Below are 24,292 nucleotides of genomic sequence, written 5' to 3'. Positions count from 1 at the left end.
TATCTCAATAATGGAAACACCAAATGCACATTGGTATATAGATCCAAAATGTATTTTTTTACTCACCTATATAGATGATATATGATCAATGTGCAGTCACGCGATCGAATATGTGACAAATATTTGGCTAGAGTCAAGGCAAGGGGACACATTGCCACCGATATTAAAAATTCATGAGTCAAATTACAAGTATTGAAACGTGAGGTTCCCTTCACCATCGTGGCTCTATGTTGTTGCAACTTGTGCCCTCCGCCATTAGTCTTACTCCAAGACCTTGGTTCTTGGTTCTGCTCACTGCGACTCCTATATCGTCGCTTTGCCCGCGGTCCCTCTACAACCCCATGCAACCTCACGATACAAGAGGTCTTGCAGGAATCCTACTGCTCGCCGCTTAGCCGATCGCCTTTGGCACCGTTGGGCTTGTGCAGCTAAAGTTTATGTTTCAATGCAAACAAAATTTACTTAGGGTGCGTTTGTTTCGCAAAAATTGAAGTAAAAATGATCTTTTATATCACTTACAAAAATAAATAAATAAATAAATAATTCATCGATCGTGACAAATGTTTAAACATAAATTGTTGTTGACAATGAAAACATTTTTTTTTAACTAATCATTTTGAGCGACATTAGATTTTTAGGAAAATAGTTTCCAAATATTCATTTTCCGCGAAACAACCGGAGCCTTATAGTGCATTTGTTCCACGGAAAACTCAAGTTTCGAAAAATATTTTCCCAAAAAATGATTACTTATACCGTTTATAAAAATGAATGAATGAATGAAAAATATTTTCATAACCCACAAAAATACTTAACCAATCATTTTCCGATAAAATGTTTTTCAAATCTTAAATTTTTCCGTGAAACAAACTCATTCTTAATTTGGACCAGGTGTGCGGCTTTTGTTATTACTTTTAGTCTGTGCTACGTGCATCTATACTCCTCCTATATTTGCCTGATTCTGTAGATAATCATTTGGGAAAATTCGAAATATCATCCTTAAGTTATCATCTCAATACCACTTTCTTTTTTCCGTCGGACAATACCACTTTGCATGCTTTACTCTTCAAAATACATCTTTACGCACCCATTTTTTTTATTTGTTTGGGTACCAATTCCCGTCGAACAAGAGAAGATCGTCACGTTAAGTTTATTTATCAGACCGCTACTTCCTTCTCCAAAATACACGGTACACATGCTACTTTTTCTGGGTCCCATTGATGCACTTTCCAAAATTCCAACCTTGTCGTCGTCTTCAACCGCCCCATCGTTGTCGTCCCACCGTCCAACTTGCCATCTCTCTCCCTCCACCATTGGACCGGCCGACGAAGAAAACCATGACCCCCAAATGGTAGCCGTCGTCTCAACCGCCCCCATGGTTGTCGTCCACCATCCCACTTGCCATCTCTCTCCCTCGACCATAAGCCCGATGAGGCAAATCATGACCCCCAGATTGAGGTCGCCGGCGGCGGCGGTCTTCCTGGAGTTTAGGAGTGAGTATGGTCCGAGTGGGAGGTTCCATTATGAAACCGAGAACCGCCCATTAAGGACCGGTTTTGAAAAATTGCAATCGGGAACCACTCATTGGTTCCGTGGACCCACACGAGAATCGGACGTAAATGAACCGATTCCACCAAGTTTCACTCAAATGGAAGTGATTGAGAGCAAGAGAGAGGCGATGAATGGCTGGAGGCGCGGCCGTGAGTTGATGAGAGTTCAGAGTCGAGGCCGTGAGTCGACGGACGTCGAGTTTGAGAGTCGAGACCATAAGTGAAAGATAAAGAAATAACTCAAATCATGTGAGAATGAGACGAGACAACTACTTAGTTGATGGGCGTTAAGCTTCAAATTAGGGATTTTAGGATTTTCATTTTTTTTTAAAAAAATATTTTTTTTTGGAATTTTTTAAAAAAATTATATATATTACCGATCCGATCCAAACGTGCGGTTCCACGCCTAGAACTGGGAACTAGACCGGTACTTACCGTTTCCACTAAATTGGAATTGGAAACCGGATCGGTCCCCACGAGAATCGCCAGTTCCGGGCCGGTCCGGTTCCTGGCGATTTCCGGTTTCTTTGCAAACCTCTATTGGATTTTACGGGTCACCCTCTTTCGGGATTTTAGAGGTTCGCAATTCTTCCTTAGGGGCAATTTGATCTTTTTTTCTAGTCACGAAGAGTTGTCTCGATTATTTCTAGAAATTACAGAATGCAAAATGGTAATTTGCAAAAGCTAAAGAGGGTTTATGCATCTTTCCTTAATTTTTTTGCATATGCTTGGTGGGAAAGAGACAAAAACTTAGGACCACTACCTGTCGATATCACCTTGGTAGAGTCCCGAAACCTTAGGTAACCTATGCAACCACTACATTCACTGAAATAGGAAAAGAAAACCTACTTAACCACCGCTGCTGCTGCCAGCAACCTTGTCCACTTTACCTTGGAGGAACCACCACCACCACCACCACCACCACCACCGTAACTAAAGTTAGCCACCTCGTCGCCAATTTCACTCGTCAGAATTGTGTGACGTTGGCATGGATATCGCGGAGTACTTGTAATCACTTTATTGTAATCAAATCAAGGCGTTGCCTTACCTATCGAAGAAGCACACACTGCGATAACCATCCGTAATACAATCTTACATATTGAACCTTCAAGTCAAACACGGCAGAACCGTAGCATAGCCAACTCCGAGGCCCTAAATGAGATGGATCCGATCTGATCGATCCTCCCTACTTGCCGTACTCAGAACCAAATTGCTCGGTGTCAGGATGGCCGGCCCTAAGTAACACCTGTCCGAACCGGTCCAAACCCGCCCGGACGGCGATCTCTTTCACGCCCCGAGTCTTGTAGCTGTTCAATTATGGAGGGTGCAAGAAGTGGTCTAGCGAGGGGAGAGGGACGCGACCTAATCTACTCCGAAAAGCGACCCATTGCTAATGCCTTCGACGTAGGGGAGTCGGGGGGGCATTATTGCTTTCGTGTGGGGGAGAAAAAGCCTTTGTTTTCTCGCGTTTTGTCGTCTACCCTCTGAAGATATGGCGAGCGCCGCTAGTGGAGCGAGATCTTGACCAAAATGGTCCTCCGAGATTCTGCTGACGAGGACGTGGTTCGTCCCGATTCGCTCCATCCTAATTCCAGTGACGACCGAAAGAAACGTCCTTCGTTTTTCTCGCGACGGGATGTGCCGGCGAATTTGAACCGAACGTCAAGAATCAAACTGGGTGGCGCACTGACGGGATGTGCTTACTGCTGAGCCTGGTGAAGCACTGCTTCTTTTACCTCGCATTTGAATCGTTGGATCATTTGAGCCTTCGATTCCGTTCGTCGGTACTTACTTGCACCCGGTTGCCCTCTGCCCACGAGATTTCTGAACAAAAACCCTGTTCATGGATCGAGCTTAGGCTTTCTTTTGTTTTGACAGCTAATCTACAGAGACCGAATGATCTCTCTCCCCTGCACTTGGTGGGACAGCTCTGACTCATCACGATGTAAGCACTCGATTAGAGAGATTGGTTTCAAGAAGATGGCAAATCTAGGGCCATTCTATCTATATTGGGAAAACCTAGTTAACAAGAAACAAAAAAATCACCCAAAAAGATGCTTTGAGCGTGGAGTCACGCTATCTCGAAGTTTTGCCCGTTCAAACTTCTTGCAAATTGAGAAATAACAAGAGACGTGTGTCCTGATGGCTTTCTTCTCGCTATTTTCTTGTAATTTCATATTTTCCATAAGTTTCCTTCTGAAAAGTTAACCGGAATCAACATAGAGATCGCCCGAAAAAGATGCCTGAACGACTCTACGAAAGTGATATGCATAGCCAAAGACTTCGTTTATTTCGCGAAAAATAAATGATTTGAAAATCATTTTCCTCAAAATGATCGCTTAAAGCGCTTACAAAAATAAATAAGCAAACGGTATTTTCATCATCCACGAAAATGTTTTAGATATAATTTATTGTCAATGATGAATAATAAAGATATTTTCATTGGTTAATTATTTTAAGCGATATTTTAGGAAAAAACTTTTCAAATTATTCATTTTATGCGAAATAAATAGAGCTTTAGTAATTAAACCAGAAAAATTAATGGGCCTGATGGCATGGACCAACTCTGACTACTTCAAGGCCCATTGGATTGGTCTAGGCAGGTCCCTCTCTCTTTTCAACTGCACTTACGCTTCACACTGGAATTCACCTAGTACACACTCATACACAAATGATATGTATATGTATATGTTATAGCCTATGCAAGTTCTATAAAAGTTTTCATCAAGAGTTTTATATATATATAGATTGCTCTCTTCTTGATATATATTATATTTTCACCCTATTGCATAGCACGTATGAAACCCTGCTAAATTGATAGTACCGATTGATTATGTTCTTTCATTGTCCAAGTTATCTTTTTAATTTGAAAGACCGGGCAAGTTTCGTTTGTTAGAGTATATGTACATCATTTTCTTTTCTCTAACTTTCCTATTAGCTTCATTCGACTTTTCGATTAAGATAGAGGTTCACGACATCAAAAGGTTCAGAACACCGACGAGACCTATCACTTCTTGTATTACATCAACAAACCGAGCTTTCACATCGACGGTGCCCTGATTTTTCTATTTCATTTACAAAACGAGTCGTTTTTGTAGTTAATAAAGAAAGTATTCTTTTGTCACCAAATTGGGAAGTAATATTCACTAAACAGGCAATTGTTTAACTTAGCATGGATGCCAATCGATCAAACACTTACTGCGTAAAAAGGTTATCATTCTGTCCATTGATCGAAAAGGTCGATTCCACCAACTTCGTCAACAAAGATACTATTCTTGCATAGAAAAGAACATGAACCAATCCATATAACATCTTCCTAAGATAGTCTTTCTTAATATAATAAGGTAGAGAGGGAGGTCCATGATGCGAAGTAGACGACGTTGGTCTATCCACTCTCATCCCCATCTCTCCCTCCATCTTTGTCACCTTGTCCTTTTTGGGTCGCATGTGTCCAAGTGAGGAAGGTCGTGGCTGACAGAAGAAGCAAAGAATCTCTCGACGAAATTAATATAACTAAGTAATCCGATAGACTTCTAGCGTCGGGATGGCTCACTTATTTAAACGTCCGTTTCCGATCTAACGCATCACATAGCATGTTAATTCTTTAGGCCGGTCTCTATGTACATGCTGAACGTTTCTATGTTCATACTATAGACCGAAAGAGACAGAGTATGCGGATGAGGCCACGGTACTTGCGATGCACTGTATTTCAGGTTACCTTAATCAGCCATAACAAGTTAGAATGTCATCAACACTTTTGTTCAAGGGATAATGACATAAATTGTCCAATAACTTTGGCTCAATGTGGTCTATGAATTTTTATTTTGTTCAATGTAGTCCTTGAACTTTTGGTACATGTTCGATTCAGTACCTGAACTATATGAAAATATTTAATGTTGCCCTTCTATTAAGTCAAGTTCAGGGATAATATTGAATATGTTTGTATAGTCCATGGACTAAATTGAACATATATAAAAAATCTAGGAATTATATTGAACAGTTCAAAAGTTCATGAACGATATTGTATATTGGACTAAAATTCATGGACCACATTAAATAAATTAAAAGTTTAGGAATCAAATTACATAATGGGATAAAGTTCAAAGATCATTTATGTCATTTTTCTTTTGTTCAAAACACGATGCTTCCTTGGCATCTTGAACGGATGAATTTCTTTCTAGTTCTTCGCAATTGAATTCAAATCAATCGCTTCGATGTGGCCGAGTAAAGGTCTCTTAGTTGCGAAGCATTGGGAGTCGCTCCTAGGACAAAACTTTTGTCCGGTCTCCTCATCGTATATTAGACCGATGCCTTGTATTCATCGACGGTTCCGAGACAGAATCGACATCTGTGAGGTAGGCTTCAGTCTTTGGTACCTCGACTGGATTGATCTAAAATTAAATAATGAAGCTGCAAACACCTGGCAGTGGCAGCACACAAATTCAATTTAAGAAAGAGATTTGATGATGCTTAAATGCCACTGCACGGGTCAATGACATGAGTGGGGCTGTGGAAAATGACTTTATCAACCTTACTTTATAATAAAGCTAATATCTATCTATGGACAGCAGTGCAGTTCTTATGAATGAGCTACTTGTTGATTTGACACATGCTGTGATTTTGACACTGACGTTCAGGGGAAAAGTAATCATTTTTTTAAATATATTACATCTATATTAATTTAATCATAAATCATTTAATTATATTAATATTTTTACTTTTTATCAATTAATTCCATCCGACCAATTACTAACGTAGACGTCGTTTGTCCTACGTGGGACAGTCAGCACTTACACGGACATTTTTTAATAATTTTTCAATAACTTTTGATGATTTTTTTGTTTTAAATTTTTTTTTTTTACTCTTTTTTTTTTGGCCGAGGGCCAACAAGGGCTGCTAGCTGACCCTCGCTAGATCGGGGGCAAGGGCGGCGACGGCAAGGGGCCGTGCCATTGCTTTGGCCAACGAGGGTGTCATGGCCCTCGCCAACAACAACGAGGGTTGTGATGCCCTCGCCTAGTGCTGGTGAGGGTCGGCAAGCAGCCTTCTCGGCCCTTAGCCAAGAAAAAAGTAAAAAAGACAAAAAAAGAAAAGAAAAATTATATTCTCACCCTCTTGCATAGCACGTATGAAACCCTGCTAAATTCATAGTACCAATTGATTATGTTCTTTCATCGTCCAAGTTATCTTTTTAATTTGAAAGACCGGGCAAGTTTTGTTTATCAGAGTATACGAACATCATTTTCTTTTCTCTAACTTTCCTATTAGCTTCATTCGACTTTTCGATTCAGATAGAGGTTCGCGACATCAAAAGGTTCGAAACACCGACGAGACCTATTGCTTCTTGTATTACACCAACAAACTGAGCTTTCACGTAATTTCGACAACGCCCGGACTTTTCTATTTCATTCGCAAAACGAGTCGTATTTGTAGTCAACGGAGAAAGTATTCTTTTGTCACCAAATTGGGAAGTAATGTTCACTCAACAGGCAATTGTTTAGCTTAAGCATGATCTCGATCAATCAACACTTAATGAGTAAAAGATCATTATTCTGTCCATCGATCGAAAAGGTCGATTCCACTAACACCGTCAACAAGTATAATAGTCTTGCATAGAAAAAGGGCATGAACCAATCCACATAACATCTTCCCAAGATAGTCTTTCTTAATATAATAAGGTAGGCAGGGAGGTCCATGATGCGAAGTAGAGGGGAAATTATCAAAACAGTTCTAAACCTATTGTAATTGTATCAATTCAGTCATAAACATTTTTTTTGGTCAATTCAGTTCTAAACCTTTTGTATTTATGCCAATTCAGTCAATCCAGTCAATTTTGGCCAGTTAGCGATGACGTGGACGCTGATTGGCACCGAGCCTCCGGCCGACACTGATGTGGCAATTTTTAAATATTTTTTTTGTTCTTTTCTTCTTTCCCTGGCCAATCCAGCGACCGGCCAGGCTAGTGTTGCCGGCCACTGGTGAGGCTTGCTCTCGTCGGCACTGGCGAGGGCGAGCCACGACCTTGCTGTCACGGGTGAGGTCGGCTGAGCAGCGGCCATGGCGAGGCCACTCGGCCTCGCCACAGCGGCCTCGCCCAAATCTGTGGCTAGGCCGAGCGGCCTCACCATGGCCGACCTTGCCACGACGGCGACGTCAAGCAGTGGCCTCGCCCAGATCTAGAGGAGGCCGAGCAACCTCGCCATGACCGCTGTTTTGGTAATTTTTTCCAAAGTAGACAAAGTTGGTCTATCCACTCTCATCTCTCTCTCTCTCTCCATCTTTGTCACCTTCTCCTTTTGGGGTCGCATGTGTCCAAGTAAAGGAAGGACGTGGGTGACAGAAGAAGCAAAGAATCTCTCGACGAAATTAATATAACTAAGTAATATGATAGACTTCTAGCGTCGGGATGACTCACTTATTTAAACGTCCATTTATGACGTGACACATCACATAGCATGTTAATTCTTTAGGCCGACCTCTACGTATATAGTTATTGTTTCATTGTTCACACTATAGACCAAAAGAGACAGAGAGTACATGGACGAGGCCACGGTACTTGCGATGCACTGTACTCCAGGTTTCCTTACTCTGCAGTGACAAGTTAGAATGTCATCATCACTTTTGTTCAATAAATAATAACATAAATGATCTATGAATTTTAACCCAATATACAATATAATTTATAAACTTTTATTTTGTTCAATGTGGTTTATAAACTTTTAATTTGTTTAACGTGATTCTTGAACTTTTAATTTGTTCAATATGGTCTCTAAACTTTTGGTACATGCTTAATTTAGTCCATAAATTATATGAAAATATTCAATGATACTCTTCTATTAATTCAACTTCATGGACAATATCGAATATTTTCATATAGTTCATGGATTAGATTGAACATGTATTAGAAGTTTAGGGATCACATCAAACGATTTAAAATTTATGAACGACATTGCACATTAGATTAAAGTTTAGATACCACGATGAATAAATCAAAAGTTCAGGAATCATATTGTATATCGAGACAAAATTCATGAATCATTTGTACCATTTTTCTTCTCTTCGATGCACAGTGCTTCCTTGGCATCCTGAGCAGATGAATCCCTTTCTTGTTCTTCACAATGGAATTCAAATAGATCACTTCGATGCGGCCGAGTAAAAAGCTCTCTTAGTCGCGAAGCATTGGGAGTCGCTCCTAGGACAAACTTTTGTCCGGTCTCCTCATCGTATATTAGACCGATGCCTCGCGTTCATCGACAGCTCAAAGACAGAATCGACGCCTGTTCGGCAGTCTTAGTACCACGACTGGATTAATCGAAGATTAACTAATGAATCTGCAAACACCTGGAATTGGCAGCACACAGATTCAATTTAAGAAAGAGATCTGATGATACTTGAATGCCACGGCGAGGGTCAATGACATGAGTGGGCTGTCGAAAATGACTTCTATCAACCTTACTTTATAATAAAAGCTAATATCTATCTCTGGACGGCCATGAGTGCAGTTCTTATTAATGAGCTACTTCTTAATTGGACGCATGCTGTGATTTTGACACCGATATATATGAAAAAAGTATAAAAAAAGTTATAAATATATTGTATTTATGTCAATTTAATTTTAATTTTTTTTAATTGTGTCAACTTTTTCACTTGATACTAACTGAGTCCATCTGATCAATTTTGGCCGATTATCGACATAGCTGCTAGCCGTCCTATAATATGGTCGGTGCCGACGTGAACATTTTTAATAACTTTTTAAATTTTTAATGATTTTTTTTCCTTTTCTATTCTTTACTCTCTTTTTTTTAGTTGAGGATCGTCAAGGGCCACCGGTCAACCTTCGTCAGATCGGGGCAAGGGCCCCAAAGCTCTTGACTGGGGTTGGCGAGGGCTGCAGCACCCTTGCCCAGCCCAGATCTAGCGAGGGCATTGCAATCCTTGCTAGACTTACGTGAGGGGCCGCGCCCTCACTTTGGGCAGTGAGGACGTCACGGCCCTCCCTAGCCACAATGAGGGCATCGCGTGAGGGCCGTGATGCCCTTGCCGGCCCTTAGCCAAATAAAGAAAGAGTAAAGAAAAGAAAAAATAAAAAAAAATATAAACAAATCAAAATTTTATTAAAGATGTCCGTGTCAGCATCGGTTGTGCCACGTAAGACATTTGACCTCCACGTCTATGATTTCCGGCCAAAAGTGGCCGAATAGACTCAATTGACAAAATACGAAAATGTTTAGGATTCAATTGTTATAATTGAAATATTTATGATTGAGTTGGCACAAGTTTAATATATTTAGCACATTTTGTGTATTTTTCCCGATATTTATCGTTGTCCATTGAGAAGTACATGCAAATTACATCTTACGTGGGATTTTATGGGCGAGTTTGCGTAGGGCACGTTCCTCTGTGGAATAATTGAGTGAATAGGCAAAACATTTGATTTAAGAAAAGGAATTATATAATATAACTTGAAAGAGAAAAGAAAAGAAAAGAACTTTGATAAGTTAAATAGTTACAAAAAGAAGGAGAAGAAATAAAGGGAAAAAAATTTGAAAGTTGATATAAATTCATGGTAATGAAATTTTACAAGGGAGAAAAAGGAAGGAGGAAGTGACACGTGTGATATGTCCTTCTAAAAATCTCCTATATAGAATAGGTAAATAGATATATTTATTTTTAGGCCAAGAGACAAATTTAGTGATTGAAAATGAGGAAAAAAAGAGAGAATATAACATTAAAAAAAGAAGAAGATAAAAGTGAGCGGGAGTAAAGTAACGAAAAATGGGCCCCAAGGAAACCCCCGCTGTGCCGAATCTTTTTTATTACCAACAACATCCCCGCACTTCACTGTGCAGAATCATTTTTTATAAGCATATTTCATTCACACTTGTTATTAAGCTAAAATTATATCTATAAAGGTCATAGCTTTGTATACTTTCTTGTGTAACTTGAGACAATATAACGAACTAAGTTATTTCTTAGGGATCTCGACCAAAAAGGAAAAAGTAATTTCTTAGAGATCCAAATGAAAATATATATATGAAATGAGACACCCATCGACGATTTTAATTGCACAACTATTCTTCTAAAGAGAAAAAAAAAGGGTTGCGCATAACATAAAGCAAAAGAAAACGAAGTCAATTGGGTTGTACCCGAATATTTCGTTTTATGGGTGAACATACATAACTTTGGCACGATCGGGATGATCTTGTTTAAATCCGCGTAAGAAATCATGCATCACCATAGCTCGCGGTATTCATATCCCTTCCCTATGCGAATTCATCGAAAATTAAATCCCAAGCTACGATAAAAAAAAAAAAAGATGCTGAATAAATCGTAGATATTAAATGCAAAAGACGCAAAATCTACTGGGATTTGTATTTGTGGGGCCGGGAATATCATATGAATTTATACGTTAAGGGACAGAAAATATCGGCACGCATTATCGCCCCCTGCCATTATCGGCCTGCTTTGCCATCTTTCACTTTCCTTTTTTGTTCATAAAACCAAAACCACCACCCGACCAGGAGCAGCAGCTCTGATTTGAAAACCACCGCGGATAACCACCCGACCAGTAGAGAGAGAGAGAGAGAGAGAGAGAGAGAGAGAGAGACAGAGAGGTTTTTTTTTTGAATTTGTGTCTGCCTGCCTGCCTGCCTGCCTGCCTGCTCCGAGGAGTGAAGACGGCGAGAAAAGCAACCCGCTTTGATATTTTTGAACAGTGCCGTTCTTGTCTTTCTCTTTCGTGGGTGGCTTCCCTTTTTGGAATACGATGCCTCTGTGCGCCGGAACCACGCGTTTCTGAGCTGTTCCTTCCTGGGGAATCCGGCGAGCTCTCCCCCTCCTCCTCCCACCCTGGAAAGTCGCGTGCTTTTTGTTGGTAACGGCTCTTGTTCTTCCGGGGTGGTTTTGAATTTGAATGTTGAATGCGAATCTGTCGTTTTTTCCGAGCGTTTCGCTGCGGTGCGTGTTGTGTTTTGCGTTTGGCTGAAGTTCTGTGGTCGTGACTCTGGGTTTCGCGTTCCGTTTGGCCGGGGAAAGGATGGTCGGAGTGTTGACGTGAGGAGAGGATGTTGTGGGGTTGGCTCGGTTTAGTGGGAGTTCGAGTGTAGGCGTTTGGTATTTGTCTCGTTTAAAATGGAGTGTGGGAGGAGTGAGTGAAGTGATTCTTTGTTTTTCCAGCGGATGAAGATAATGTTTTCTTTTTTTCAGTGAAAGATTATGTAGTTGGCTTTTGGTTAGATTAGAGAAGATACCAAGCTGTTAGGAATGGTCAGCTTGATGACTGTGAAATGTGTATCCTGTCAATGCATTTTTCTTTAGATTGTTTTACTTTGCTGGAGATTGGTACTGCATGTGCGTCTTTTTACCTGCGCCGGTGCAGAATTCCCTTTAGTTGTGGCAATACATTTTATGAATGCAGCTCTCTATGGTCACCCTGGAAATTGTAGAGATTGGTTGTTTTGTTCTATTTGTTCTTCGCTTGTGCAGATTATAGGCACGAAAGAATGATAAATTTTCCGTTTTGTAAGATCCGATCCAATCTTAGCATATATATGCTCCACCCGCTGTAATCTTCTTTTAGGGCTAATTTGCGAAAATCTTGAGCATTAATTCAAGCATTGTGACTTGTGGCCCTGTCTATCTTTTTTCTATTTTCCTTTTTTTAAATTAACTGTTGGAGTTTCCTTGTAGATCTCGACCCACATGAGGCTGGTAGCAGTGCTCTTGTTTGAATTTTTATTTTCTATTCAAAGTTATGACGAGTTTCTTTGCCAATTATATATGCTGGTAATATTAGTAAAGCGGCTGAGCTACCTGGAGAAATTTCTAAACCGATGGCCAGTTACTGCTATTGTCTGCTTTGATGATGTGTCTGGTCTTGCTTTTATCTTCTTGAAGAAGTTAAACTTGACATGTTCTTTGACTGTCACCTTTGTGTTTAGCCTAGTGCTTTGGGAAACATCATCATTGGTATCATGTCTGGTATGCATGATGTTGGGTTTGGCCCAGTATTAGAGTGTTGCTTGAACCTATTTAATAATTGAATCCTCCTTTGCTTTCATGTGCATCTGATTTTGGGTTAGTCTGCAAATTATGGCTAAGTCTTAATGCTTTTTTTTTTTTTGACTCGAGTCCTTACTCCTTTGCCGTAGTGGATGGGAATGATCGGAGAGATTTTTCTCTCATAATATGTGCTATACGAGTGTAGTTTTTCCTTCTAGATTCATTGTCAAGTTTGGTTCATCTGTTCTGTTTTGAGCTTATACTTTTCATGTGCGCTTACTGATTACATCTGGAATTGCCATTGTGTCGCTGTTTTATTGAAGGCAGGTACTCTTTTGAGCTTTTGTCATTCTTCAAGATGGTTCATATAGACAGATGAGATTTGAAACTTGAAGTCCTTATCTTTTTACAAAACCTATATCAATACGAATCTTCAACTTCAACTCAATAAATCCGAGTTTTCTAATCATGGTGATAAAGGAGGTTGTACATAAAAAAAAGGAAGGTTGTCTGGTAATTTAGGAATTTCTTTGTCACTGTTTAGGGCTGTCAAATGGGTCGGGTCGGGTTTGGGTTTGGGTTTGGGTTGGTTTGAAAATGGTCCTATCCAAATTGACCTATTTAACCCGTTTTGACCCATATATATGCAATTCAAATTCATTGACCCATATCCGAACCGACCTATATCCGACCTGACTCATGCTATTAAAACACGCTTATATTTAATCCAACTTATGAAAACCCATACCCACCTATCGAACCCACTTTAAGCTCTTCATGTATATATAATACTTGGATAGAAATTTCATATCATATTAAAAAAAGTAGATTCACTCAATAAAAATAAAAAAAGTTAATAAATAAAGTAGAATACGTGAACTTAAAGTGAAATAGAGCTAGATATCATTGTATTTAATGAATATTATATTCTGCGGATGCCGGTTAAGCACTTTCAAACAAGGAAAAATATTGTTGTAATATTATATTCTATATTTTCAGCACAATAAAGTAAAATAGTGCCAGATGTCATTGTAAGACATTTTCAAGAACTTAGAAGAATCGCTGTTAGACGAACTCTCACCGAAAATGAAAATGAGGAGTGAGCGAGCGTGAAGGGAGGAGCGAGCGAGCTTCAAGAGAGGACTGCATGTCGGTTAACCCATATATGACCCATTAAAAAAACCCACACGTTTCCTAATTGTAGGTTAACCCTTGTATGACCCAACTCATCATATATGGGTTAAAAAATGGGCCTTCAACCCATTTTGACACCTTTAGTCACAGTGGTGTGATGTCGTTGTATAGTCTTACTATGTATTGATACGATGTATCACTTTCAACTTATTTTTTTAAATTTAGGATACTGACTTTTATTGATGCTTTGCTTCTTCTTTTTTCCACCACTGTACAGTATTTTCATCAATTCATTTGAATACTGAATTGCCTTGTGGTTGTTACTAGTCACTATTGCTGATTTTGCTTCTCTCTTGTGTAAACTCCTTTCTGTTTTACTGAGCATTTGCATGCACGTGTTAAATCCCTTTGACAGGCTCTCATAGTTCCTTTTCTTTATATCTATTGTCAGCAATAAACATTTTGACTTAGAGTTGAAGATGCCGGAGATCCAATTGGGTTGTCACACAGTCAGGTCCCATGGAATCAAAGTGGCAAGAGTACACATGCATGACTGGTTGATCCTCTTTCTTCTTGTGGTAATAGAGATTATATTGAACGTCATAGAGCCATTTCATCGATTTGTCGGAGAGGAGATGATGATAGACCTGAGGTACCCTCTGCAAGATAATACTGTTCCCATCTGGGCTGTTCCGGTATGTCTATAGTCAAAACATGTGTCAAACAAAATTCGCATGAAGTAAAAGTTAGTTATTTATTTATATTTTGAGTTAAGCTATGACATTTTATCACAGATTATTGCGATATTGCTGCCGTTTGCTGTAATTCTCATCTACTACTTCATCAGAAAGGATGTTTATGACCTGCACCATGCCTTATTGGGTAAATCCTCTTAATCTATGTGACTTCGTGCTAATCCATATGTATGAATATCATGTGCAAAGATAACTGTTTTAAGTGAATTTGTCCAGGTCTTCTATATTCTGTGCTTATCACTGGAGTTATAACTGATGCAATCAAAGATGCTGTTGGCCGACCTCGACCAGATTTTTTCTGGCGTTGTTTTCCTGATGGTAAAGGGGTAGGACCTACAGAAAGGCTTGCGCTTATGAATTTTTCACCTTTCCTTTGGGAATGATGTTTCAACTTGTCTGTCCTGTTTTCATTTCTTGATAGTGCTAGGCTCTTTGAACATGCAAAGAATGTAAAACGATCTGTGCCACGTGCAGGTGTTTGAAACTGTCACACGGGATGTAATTTGTACCGGAGACAAGGCTGTCATCAAAGAAGGATATAAAAGTTTTCCAAGTGGGCATACCTCATGTAAGCATCTAAAAGAAATCTTTGTTTTTTTGAATATACTGTTTGTTGACTGAAGTTTACAGAAGGCCAGAAAACATTAGATTTGTCTATATGCAGTACAGCATGAACTGGCATGGGTCGATTTTGTACTCCCGAAGAACCTGATTTCAAGCAATGTGAAACCTAACAAGATCTTAAATCAGATTATGGATGATGGAAACTCAAGAAGATAGAATGACAATGGAATAGTAAATACTTTGCGCCTTTTATAGTTTTTCCCAACTCTAGGTCCAGGTTTTATGGAGATAATTGTTTCTTCAGTGACTCCGGTAAAGGGTGGAATTACTGTTTTTTAAGTTGGTTCGGTTCTTTTTTACTGTGTTATTCAATTTTGAATCTAAGTTATGCCAAATTTGATATCAGGTAAGCATGTCCAGTAATGATTGAAATGTCTTGTTAACAAGAGCACTTGTTAAACATGCTTAATAACCAAATATTCGAATCTCAGAGCATCGATCATGCATATCATGAGGGCAGATAGTGCATTGGAAATTGCAGTAAATGCTCATTTGATTGCCTAAGAAGTGCTTTGGGGTAATTTTTTAACAAAATCTTAATGAAATAGTCAATTTGTGATCATTTTTGTTCATTCGGATTTCTTTTTTAGATTTTATAATGCTTTGAAATTTTGAAAATAAAAGTTATATGCAAATAGAGGCTTAGTGAGAGTTCTCAAGGCGATCCATGCCGTTGGCTGTGACACTGGAATTGGCTTAAAAGATGTCTGGTAGGTTTCTATTCTCCTGCTGCCAGTTAATTTAAGCCATTGCAGTATTTATGGATAATCACGACGAAGACAAGGACAACAAATAAGAATCAAGTTTTTGATAGTTTCACTTCTTACATTTGATTAGTTGGTGCCGTCATTGTATGATGAGAAAAAGTTTACTTGATTCATGATGCTGACCTGCTTTTCTAGGAGCAACATTCTTATTGAATCGTCAGTGCTCTAACATTGAACTGTAGTGATAGGGAACTGGATACATCTTTCAGCTAGTATATGTCTCATCCAGAGAAAGTCAAAAACTAGAAGGACCAGTAAACTCTAATGACCTTACTAAATCTGCTGACCAGGTTTCAAAATTATTAAAATTTTAAAATACTCAAAAACTACCAACTACCAAGTATAACATTGGCAAAATAAATAAATGAATACTTTTTGCCTGCATGTTGAGTAATTGACTGTAGACATTATTGATGTGTCATTAAAGTACAATACTCTATTAGGTAAATAACCGACACATTCACGAATTAAATTATATTAACAATGTTACTAATTTAATTTTGCGAATGATTTTACCACCTTTTTGCGACACGATATTTATTTTGAGGGAGCACTGGTGTGGCAGGGTGCTTTGCTGGACTGGGTTTTCTTGCGTGGTATTTGTCAGGGAAAATCAGGGTGTTTGATCATAGAGGCCATGTTGCGAAGCTTTGTATTGTCTTTCTCCCGTTACTTTCAGCAGCTCTTGTAGGAGTTTCTCGAGTTGACGACTATTGGCATCATTGGCAAGATGTATTTGCTGGGGCTCTTCTAGGTCTCCTTTCAACTTTGATTGAATTTTTTTGGTTGTTGCTGTACCAATCGTCTCCTTAAATAAATGACCATTCTTTTTAATCCAAACAGGGACAGTCATTGCTTCATTTTGTTACTTGCAGTTCTTTCCGCCTCCGTATGATGTAGATGGTACTCTCTTTACTCTTTTCTGAAGTAGTCTTATGTTTTCTAAATAACCTAATCTCTCAAGAAAATAGCCACTGGAAAACACACAGAAGCCAACAGGAATGTACTCTGCTTTTTGTAAGCTATGAGTACTGTTTGCTTATGCTAAGGAAAATGAAAGGCATATGACATGGATATTTTATTAGACATTATTAAAAGTGGTAGCATATTTTGTTTCTTCTTAGCGTGTTATTACTTTTGAAGTACAATTCTCATTTTCTGTGCACAAAAGAAGGAAAAAACAAAAGAAGTGCCATACATGTTTATGTACATTTAATGTCCAATGAAAATCATTTTCTCGATTGGCCTCCATTTCAAACCCTATTCAATTCTTTTTAGAATTCGCATCCAGCTTTCTACTTTCATGAACACTCCGTGCGCAATACACTTGAGTGACCTATGGCTTTTTTTTCCCAATTTTCGTCTTGCCTAGCTAGCAGCATAATACATTTGTCTTTCTGTTAGTATCTTAGGACATGAACGTGCCCTTGTGAGCATAATTGGTTACTGATTTGTATCTCAATTTCTGTGCATATTATCTGAGAACTTAGTAGATCTGAGTAATTTGATTTAATATACGATTTTGGATTTCTTGTGATAAACAGTCAGTTTAACTGAATCACGTGAAAACATCGTTTCCAGTTCATTTTTGTACTAGACTAAATCACGATAAATTACGATGCTGCAAAACGTAGGTTTAATTCCTTATGCTCATAAATTTATGAACATAGACCATCTTCCAAGATTAGTTGGCTGCTAGTCACATCTTCCTCTTTAAATCACGGTGCAGAATAAGGAGTTGCAATTGGAGTGTCAGGCATTGCTCTGAATTCATGTTGTTCTCAAATTATAATGGTGCATGTTACTGTAGAGAGACATCTGCTGATGTTCATGATTGTCTATGTTTAACCGCAGGTTGGGGGCCTCATGCTTACTTTCAGATGTTGGCAGAATCGCGGAATGGCCTTCAATCATCGACAAGCACAAACCATCTGAGAGTACAGCACTCAGAGCTTGAGAGCGTGTACATTGATTCTCAACGTGGAATGGAAACATCAAGTGGCAACGTCAGGGATACGAGCCCCATACTAGACGGGGTGGAGAGCAACTGGAGGCACTGACTTTGGGCTTCGACTTCGAGTACATGTAGAATCTTTAGTTTTCATCAGTACACGTGGAAGAGTACAAAACAAAAAGGAAATGGTGGTTCTCTTATTCCTTTGGACGTTTGGTTGTGCATAGTGTAATTTTGGGCTGCTAGGTTCTGGTTGTTTTCTAATCTGGTAGCTTCTGAATCAAATGTTTGTAGTGCAATGGCATCATCTTGGGGTCAACGTATCTTACCCAGTTGTAGGAATGCAAATGAGGGAGGTGAATGTCAAAACTTGGCAGTAGTATAAAGTACATGGTCAAGGAGCCAAGATAAGAGCAAAATGAAGCAGTCAAATGCAAATGCATAGCTTGCTACCCAACAGTCAAAACATTTACACCCTATATAGAATATAAGTGAACTATCGTGTGTACAAGTCAACGGGAAACTGCTTGCTTTAATTTGATAACCTAAAAGACAAGTATATGCAATCCATCCGGTACTGGTGAAATGCTAATTTAGCTATTGATGGTGAGGATTTAGGAAGAATTAACGGTAATTTGTTAGGTTTAGGTGAAAAACCAGATATAACTACTGAGTGCCATTTGAGACAATTAAATTTTCATAAGGTAGAGAGAGTGCATCTGGTATTTAACACAATCAAGATTACTGCTCAATCTCAAAGAAAAACTCAGCTGTTAGAAATTAGGCCAGCTAACCCTTGCAAAGACGCAACGTGGGAATTTGACCGAATGATGTGCAGGAAATGAGTGTAGCAAGGCCGAAAATCTTCAACATTTTACGCCGGAAATTGTTGTATCAGCAACTTCAGACATTGGAAAAGAACAATCCCAATGTGCTCTAGTAACAAGATACAATACTGACTTGAGAACAATGTCGAGTCGAGGTTAATAAATGTTATAAGAGGATCACCTTGTCGTATGAAACAGACTTTTCATCTATGATATTTCTTGTGTACAGTAGACCATATTCTCAAAGGGGCAATGGTTCGGATCAGGAGAAATACAAGGGCCGGAGGCAATATGTCCAGGACCCGGAAGAGAAGAATACAGAGGAAGAAGATGTTTGAATTTCAACAAGTCAACATAGTTCAGATTAGCCAGGTTAGTCCAACTCTCATAGCAACTTATAAGTCTAAGAAAATTTAGAGCCAGGAACTTGGTTTGCAAAAGAAAGCCTAAAGAATCAGTTTAGGCAAATGAGGAGTCAAAAAAAATCATAATTTCCAAAGGTGAAAAAGTCTGAGCTGAGACCAACGACTCTTTCGAGGTCAGTATCCCTACCAAGTTCATGTACCATCCAAGCTAAACTACCTTCAGAGTTCAAAATAGCGTCGATAAGAATGGCGGAAGATAAAGATTCAATTACTGACGAGGAGAAAAGGGCTGAGTTCGAATTCACCGACGAGGACATAATAGAGTATGAAAAATTTCCAGTTCACGCATCTCAAAGTCCTTAATATGTCGGCTAAAATTAATGGCAAACATGTGTCTAGAGTTTTGGTTGATGGAGGATCTACTCTGAACCTCATTCCGTACAAAATCTTCAAGAAACTTGAGAAAAAGGTCCCAAGAGAGATAAGTGAAGTCAAAGTAGTGTTCGTCAACGACTTAACCATTGGGTCAAAGACTTCAAAAACTTCTTCCTCTGTCGCCGAGGCTGATGGATCATACAATTTGCTACTAGGAAGAGACTGGATCCATGGTAACCGATGCCCGTCTACCTTGCACGAAATGTTAGCCTTTTGGAAAGGCGACAAGGTCGAGTATGTCAAAACTAACCTCAATGCATATGTGACCTGGGAACATGCTCTCCGAGTGAACAGTCGTGCTAATAGAACAATCATTGATAATTCATGTGTCATAGAACCCCTGAGGGTCGACCCCAGACACCTGACTTTCTGCCGCTTTGACAAAGGAAAGTTGATTGGATCCCCAAAGATAAGATGGCCGGGCAACTAGACAAAGTTGTCTATGGAGAACCATATGTTTTTGGAAGACCTCAGTTGAACAAACCGAGCAATTTATTAACGTCGCTGACTGTATAGTAGATTTCGAGGAATCTCCACTGAAAGAAGATGACAAAGTAATGGAAGCTCAAGACCCTTTAAGTGAAGTTGACATCGATGATGAACAATATCGTCGGCCAATTTATGTTAGTGCGCTATTGGACGATGACTTCCAGACACAGTTGGTGGAATTGCTGAAGAAATACAAATAATAATTTGCCTGGGATTATCATGAGATGCCAAGATTAGGAAGAAACGTGGTAGAACATAGGCTGCCAATAAAAAAAGGATTTCCACATAAGCAACCTCATAGGAGCTTTGCCTTTGAAGTGATCTTGAAGGTCAAAGAGGAAATTGAACGACTATTGGCAATAGGGTTCTTCAAAACTACATGGTACGTGGATTGATTTTCCAATACAGTGCCCGTGAAAAAGAAAAATGAGAAGTTGAAAGTATGTCTTGACTTCAGAGATCTGAATGCTGCAACTCCTAAGGATGAATATCGAATGTCGATGGCAAACATGCTGATCGATTTGGTATCAAGTATGAGATTATGTTTCTAATGAATGGCCATTCGGGGTACAATCAAATATTCATAGCGGAAGAGGACATGCACAAAACCGCACTTAGATGTCAAGGAGCCATCGGTATGTTTGAATGGTTGGTGATGCCGTTTGGTCTAAAGAATGTTAGAGCAACATACTAGAGGGTGATGAATTTTATCTTCCATGGCATGATTAGGGATATCATAGAAGTCTACATCGGTGATGTCATTGTCCAATCAGACTAGGTAAGTCATCTTAACTATCTCAAGTAGGCTTTTATCAGGATGCATAAGTTTAAATTGAAAATGAATCTATTGAAATGCGCCTTTGGAGTTAGGGCCGGTAATTTTCTAGGATTCCTAGTTAATTAAAGAGGAATCGAAAAAGATAAAAATAAAGTTAAGGCTATTCTAGATTTACCGCCACCGACGAATAAGAACCAGCTGCAAATGATTATAGATAAAGTGAACTTCTACGGTGATTTATTGCTAATTTGTCTGGCAAAATTGAAGCTTTATCTCCTTTACTTAAGCTAAAAAATCAAGAGGATTTTGTTTGGGATAAAAAGCACCGAAATGCCATCGATCGTATAAAAGAATATTTGTCTAATCCTCCAGTTTTGATACCGCATAAAGCAGGTATGTTGTTAAAACTATATGTATCGGCGATCCATACAACTATTGGAAAGCATGCTAATACAGGAGAACAATGAAGGCAAAAAGCATGGGGTGAATTACCTTAGTAGAATATTGAATGATGCAGAAAAAAGATACAACCCAATCGAGAAATTATGTTTATCCTTGTACTTTACTTGTAATAAATTGAGACACTACATGTTGCCGACAACGGGTTTATGTGATATAAAACGGATCAAGTACAAGCTAACTCGGCCAATTGTCACAGGCTGCATGGCTATGTGGGTTTTTGCTTTGTCCGAGATTAACTTGATATATGTTCCACTCAAAAGACAAGCAGTTTGCCGATTTTATCACACAGTAACCATGACAATGAAAATAGATAAGAGTACCGATCAACACATGCCTGCCTTGATTGAGTTTTTAGCTTTAAAGGGACAGGGAATCTGTCACAAAACAATCACCCTGCTATTTCATTTTCACTTTCCTTTTTCCAACTAAAACCAGCTCTAACTCTAAAACGACACAACCCAGAGAGACATATTTTTGAGTTTGTGCCTGCTCCATATGGTAAGAAACGGCGAGAAAAGCAACCTTAGATTTACTGCCGTTTTTGTCTTCTTCCTTTTGGCAGGGGAGCTTTCCTCTGTTTGAAAAAATGGCGTCTTGGCGCGAGCCTCGTCCTCGCCTCTGTGTAGTTTCTTTCCTTTCGGGGATCTCCGGCGAGCTCTTCCGAATCCCAAGCTCACGCGCTGCCGCTCCTCCTCCTCCTCTGAGCAACGTCTCCGAGGTTCAGGCACTCGTTCTGCTTCGCTCGCGTCCTCCCTTCAGGTTTTTGTCTGTTCTGAAAAATCACGCGCGCTTTTGTTCGTAACGGCTCTTGGTCTTCCGGGGTTTAACATTTGAGCGTGAAAGGGTCGATGTCGAGCGTTTCGATACAGCACGCGTTACTCATGTGGGTTGTGTTTTCGTTCGGCTGATGTTCTGTGCTCGTCGCGCTGAGTTTCCCGTTCCATTTGCCGGGAGGAGGATGCCGAGTACCAACGTGAGGAGTGGATATTGTGGGGTTGGCTCGGTTTAGTGGAGTGTTTGAGTATTGCGTTTGGTATTGTCTCGTTGAAATTGAAGTGGAGGAGGAGTAACTGAAGTCATTTTTTTTCCAGCACATGAAGATGATGTTTTTTCTTTCCTTGTTGTGAAAGATTATCTAGTAGGCTTTTAGTTAGATTTGAGAACAAACAAAGCTGTTAGAAATCGATGCATCGGCTTGATGACTGTAAAATGTGTATCCTATCAATGCATTTTTCTTTTCAGGAACGAATAGAATGATTGTTTTGCTCTTCTGGAGATTGGTGCTGCATGTGCGTCCTTCTATATGTGCCGGCGCAGAATTTCCCTGTAGTTGTGGAAATGCATTATATGGATGCAGCTCTATGTTCACCCTGGAAACTGTGGACATTGGTTTTTCTGTTCTTTTTTGCTAAGCTTATGCAGATTATAGGCACGTAAAAATAATAATTTTTTTCTTTTTGTATGATCCGGTCGTACATGCTCCAACCGCTGTTATCTTCTTTTAGGGCTTGTTTGTGAAAATCACGAGCATTTATTTAAGCATCGTGACTTGTGGCCCTGTCTATTTTTTTTTTTAGCTTTTGGAGTTTCCTTGTAGATCTTGACCCACATGAGGCTGGTAGGAGTGCTCTTGTTAGAATTTTTACTCTCTATTTAAAGTTATGACGAGTTCTCTTGCCAATTTCTTTGGCTGGTAATATTAGTAAAGCGGCTGACCTACTTGGAGAAATTTCTAAAGCGCTGGCTAAAATCACTGCTATTGTCTGCTTTGAAGACATGTCTAGTCTTGCTTTTATCTTCCAGAAGAAGTTAAACTTGACATGTCCTTTGCCAGTTGCCTGTGTGTTTAGCCTAGCGCTTTGGGAAACATCATCATTGGTGTCATGTCTGGTATGAATGTTGTTGGGTTTGGCCCAGGTGTATTAGATGTATCAGAGTCTTGCTTAAATCTATTTAATAATTGAGTCCCATGTATGGCCTCTGCGGTATTTCTTATCTAAATTTGCTTTCATGTGCATCTGATATTGGGTTAGTCTGCAAATTATGGTTAAGTCTGACTGCTTTTTGTTGTTTTGACTCAAGTCCTTACTCCTTTGCCATAGTGGATGGGAATGATTGGAGAGGTGTTCTTCACATATTGTGTTCTACGAGTATAGTATTTCCTTCTAGATTGATTTTCAGGTTTCATTCATCTGTTCTGTTTTGAGCTTATGCTTTTCATGCTTGCTTACTGATTTGATCTGGAGTTGCCATTGTATTGCTGTTTTATTGTAGGCAGGTACTCTTTTCAGCTCCTGTCATTCTTCAAGATGGTTTGTACAGAGATGGGATTTGAAACTTAAGTACTTATCTTCAGAACCTTGATTTTCAATGGCAATAAATCCAAGTTGTCTATTCATGGCGATGGAGGAAGTTGTGCATTGAAAAGAAGGAAGGTTGTCTAGTAATGTAGAGATTTGTTTGTCATGGTAGTGTGATGTCTTTGTGTAATCTCACTATGTATTGAGATGATGCTTCACTTTCAATTTTGTTTAAACTTTAGGATCCTGACTTTTATTGATGCTTTGCGTCTTTTTTCCTACCACTTTGCAGTATTTTCATCAATTCATTTGGTGGATACTGAATTGCCCTGTGGTTTATTACTGGTCACTATTGCTGATTTTGCTTTTCTTTGTGTAAACTCTTTTCTGTTCTAATAGCATTTGCATGCACGTGTTAAATCCATTTGACAGGCTCTCATAGTTCCCTTTTTTTTATATCTATAGTCAGCAATAAACACTTTTAACGAAGAGTCAAAGATGCCGGAGATCCAGTTGGGTTGTCACACAGTCAGGTCCCATGGAATCAAAGTGGCAAGACTACACATGCATGACTGGTTGATCCTCTTTCCTCTTGTGGGAATAGATATTATATTGAACGTAATAGAGCCATTTCATCGTTTTGTCGGAGAGGAGATGATGACAGACCTGAAGTACCCTCTGCAGGATAACACTGTTCCCGGCTGGGCTGTTCCAGTATGTAAATAGTCAAAACATGTGTCAAACAAAGTTCAGATGAAGAATGACAGGAGCTGAAAAGAGTACCTGCCTACAATAAAACAGCAATACAATGGCAACTCCAGATCAAATCAGTAAGCAAGCATGAAAAGCATAAG

The 24,292-nt window shown here is 39.3% G+C and overlaps 1 protein-coding gene across 2 annotated transcripts; it reads left to right on the top strand.

Annotated features, from left to right (window-relative positions):
* Positions 1-11,196: 11,196 nt before the first annotated feature.
* Positions 11,197-18,081, top strand: LOC115693516 (lipid phosphate phosphatase 2-like). Of its 2 annotated transcripts, none has more exons than XM_056310229.1 (8): positions 11,197-11,421; positions 14,098-14,377; positions 14,477-14,564; positions 14,654-14,763; positions 14,912-15,005; positions 16,394-16,582; positions 16,672-16,731; positions 17,683-18,081. In XM_056310229.1, the coding sequence occupies exons 2-8, from the start codon at positions 14,162-14,164 to the stop codon at positions 17,886-17,888; spliced, it is 963 nt and encodes a 320-aa protein (XP_056166204.1). In that variant the 5' UTR covers positions 11,197-11,421; positions 14,098-14,161; the 3' UTR covers positions 17,889-18,081. The 2 variants fall into 2 exon arrangements, with proteins under 2 accessions (XP_056166204.1, XP_030476399.1); XM_030620539.2 differs by having other exon boundaries at positions 11,199-11,421; positions 14,134-14,377.
* The last annotated feature ends 6,211 nt before the right edge of the window (positions 18,082-24,292 follow it).

This window comes from Syzygium oleosum, unplaced genomic scaffold, assembly GCF_021117445.2.
Source record: "Syzygium oleosum isolate NSW1041296 unplaced genomic scaffold, Sole_v2.1 Sole_v2.03, whole genome shotgun sequence".
NCBI classification, from domain to species: Eukaryota; Viridiplantae; Streptophyta; class Magnoliopsida; order Myrtales; family Myrtaceae; genus Syzygium; species Syzygium oleosum.
This window is presented reverse-complemented; position numbering and strand designations above follow the sequence as displayed.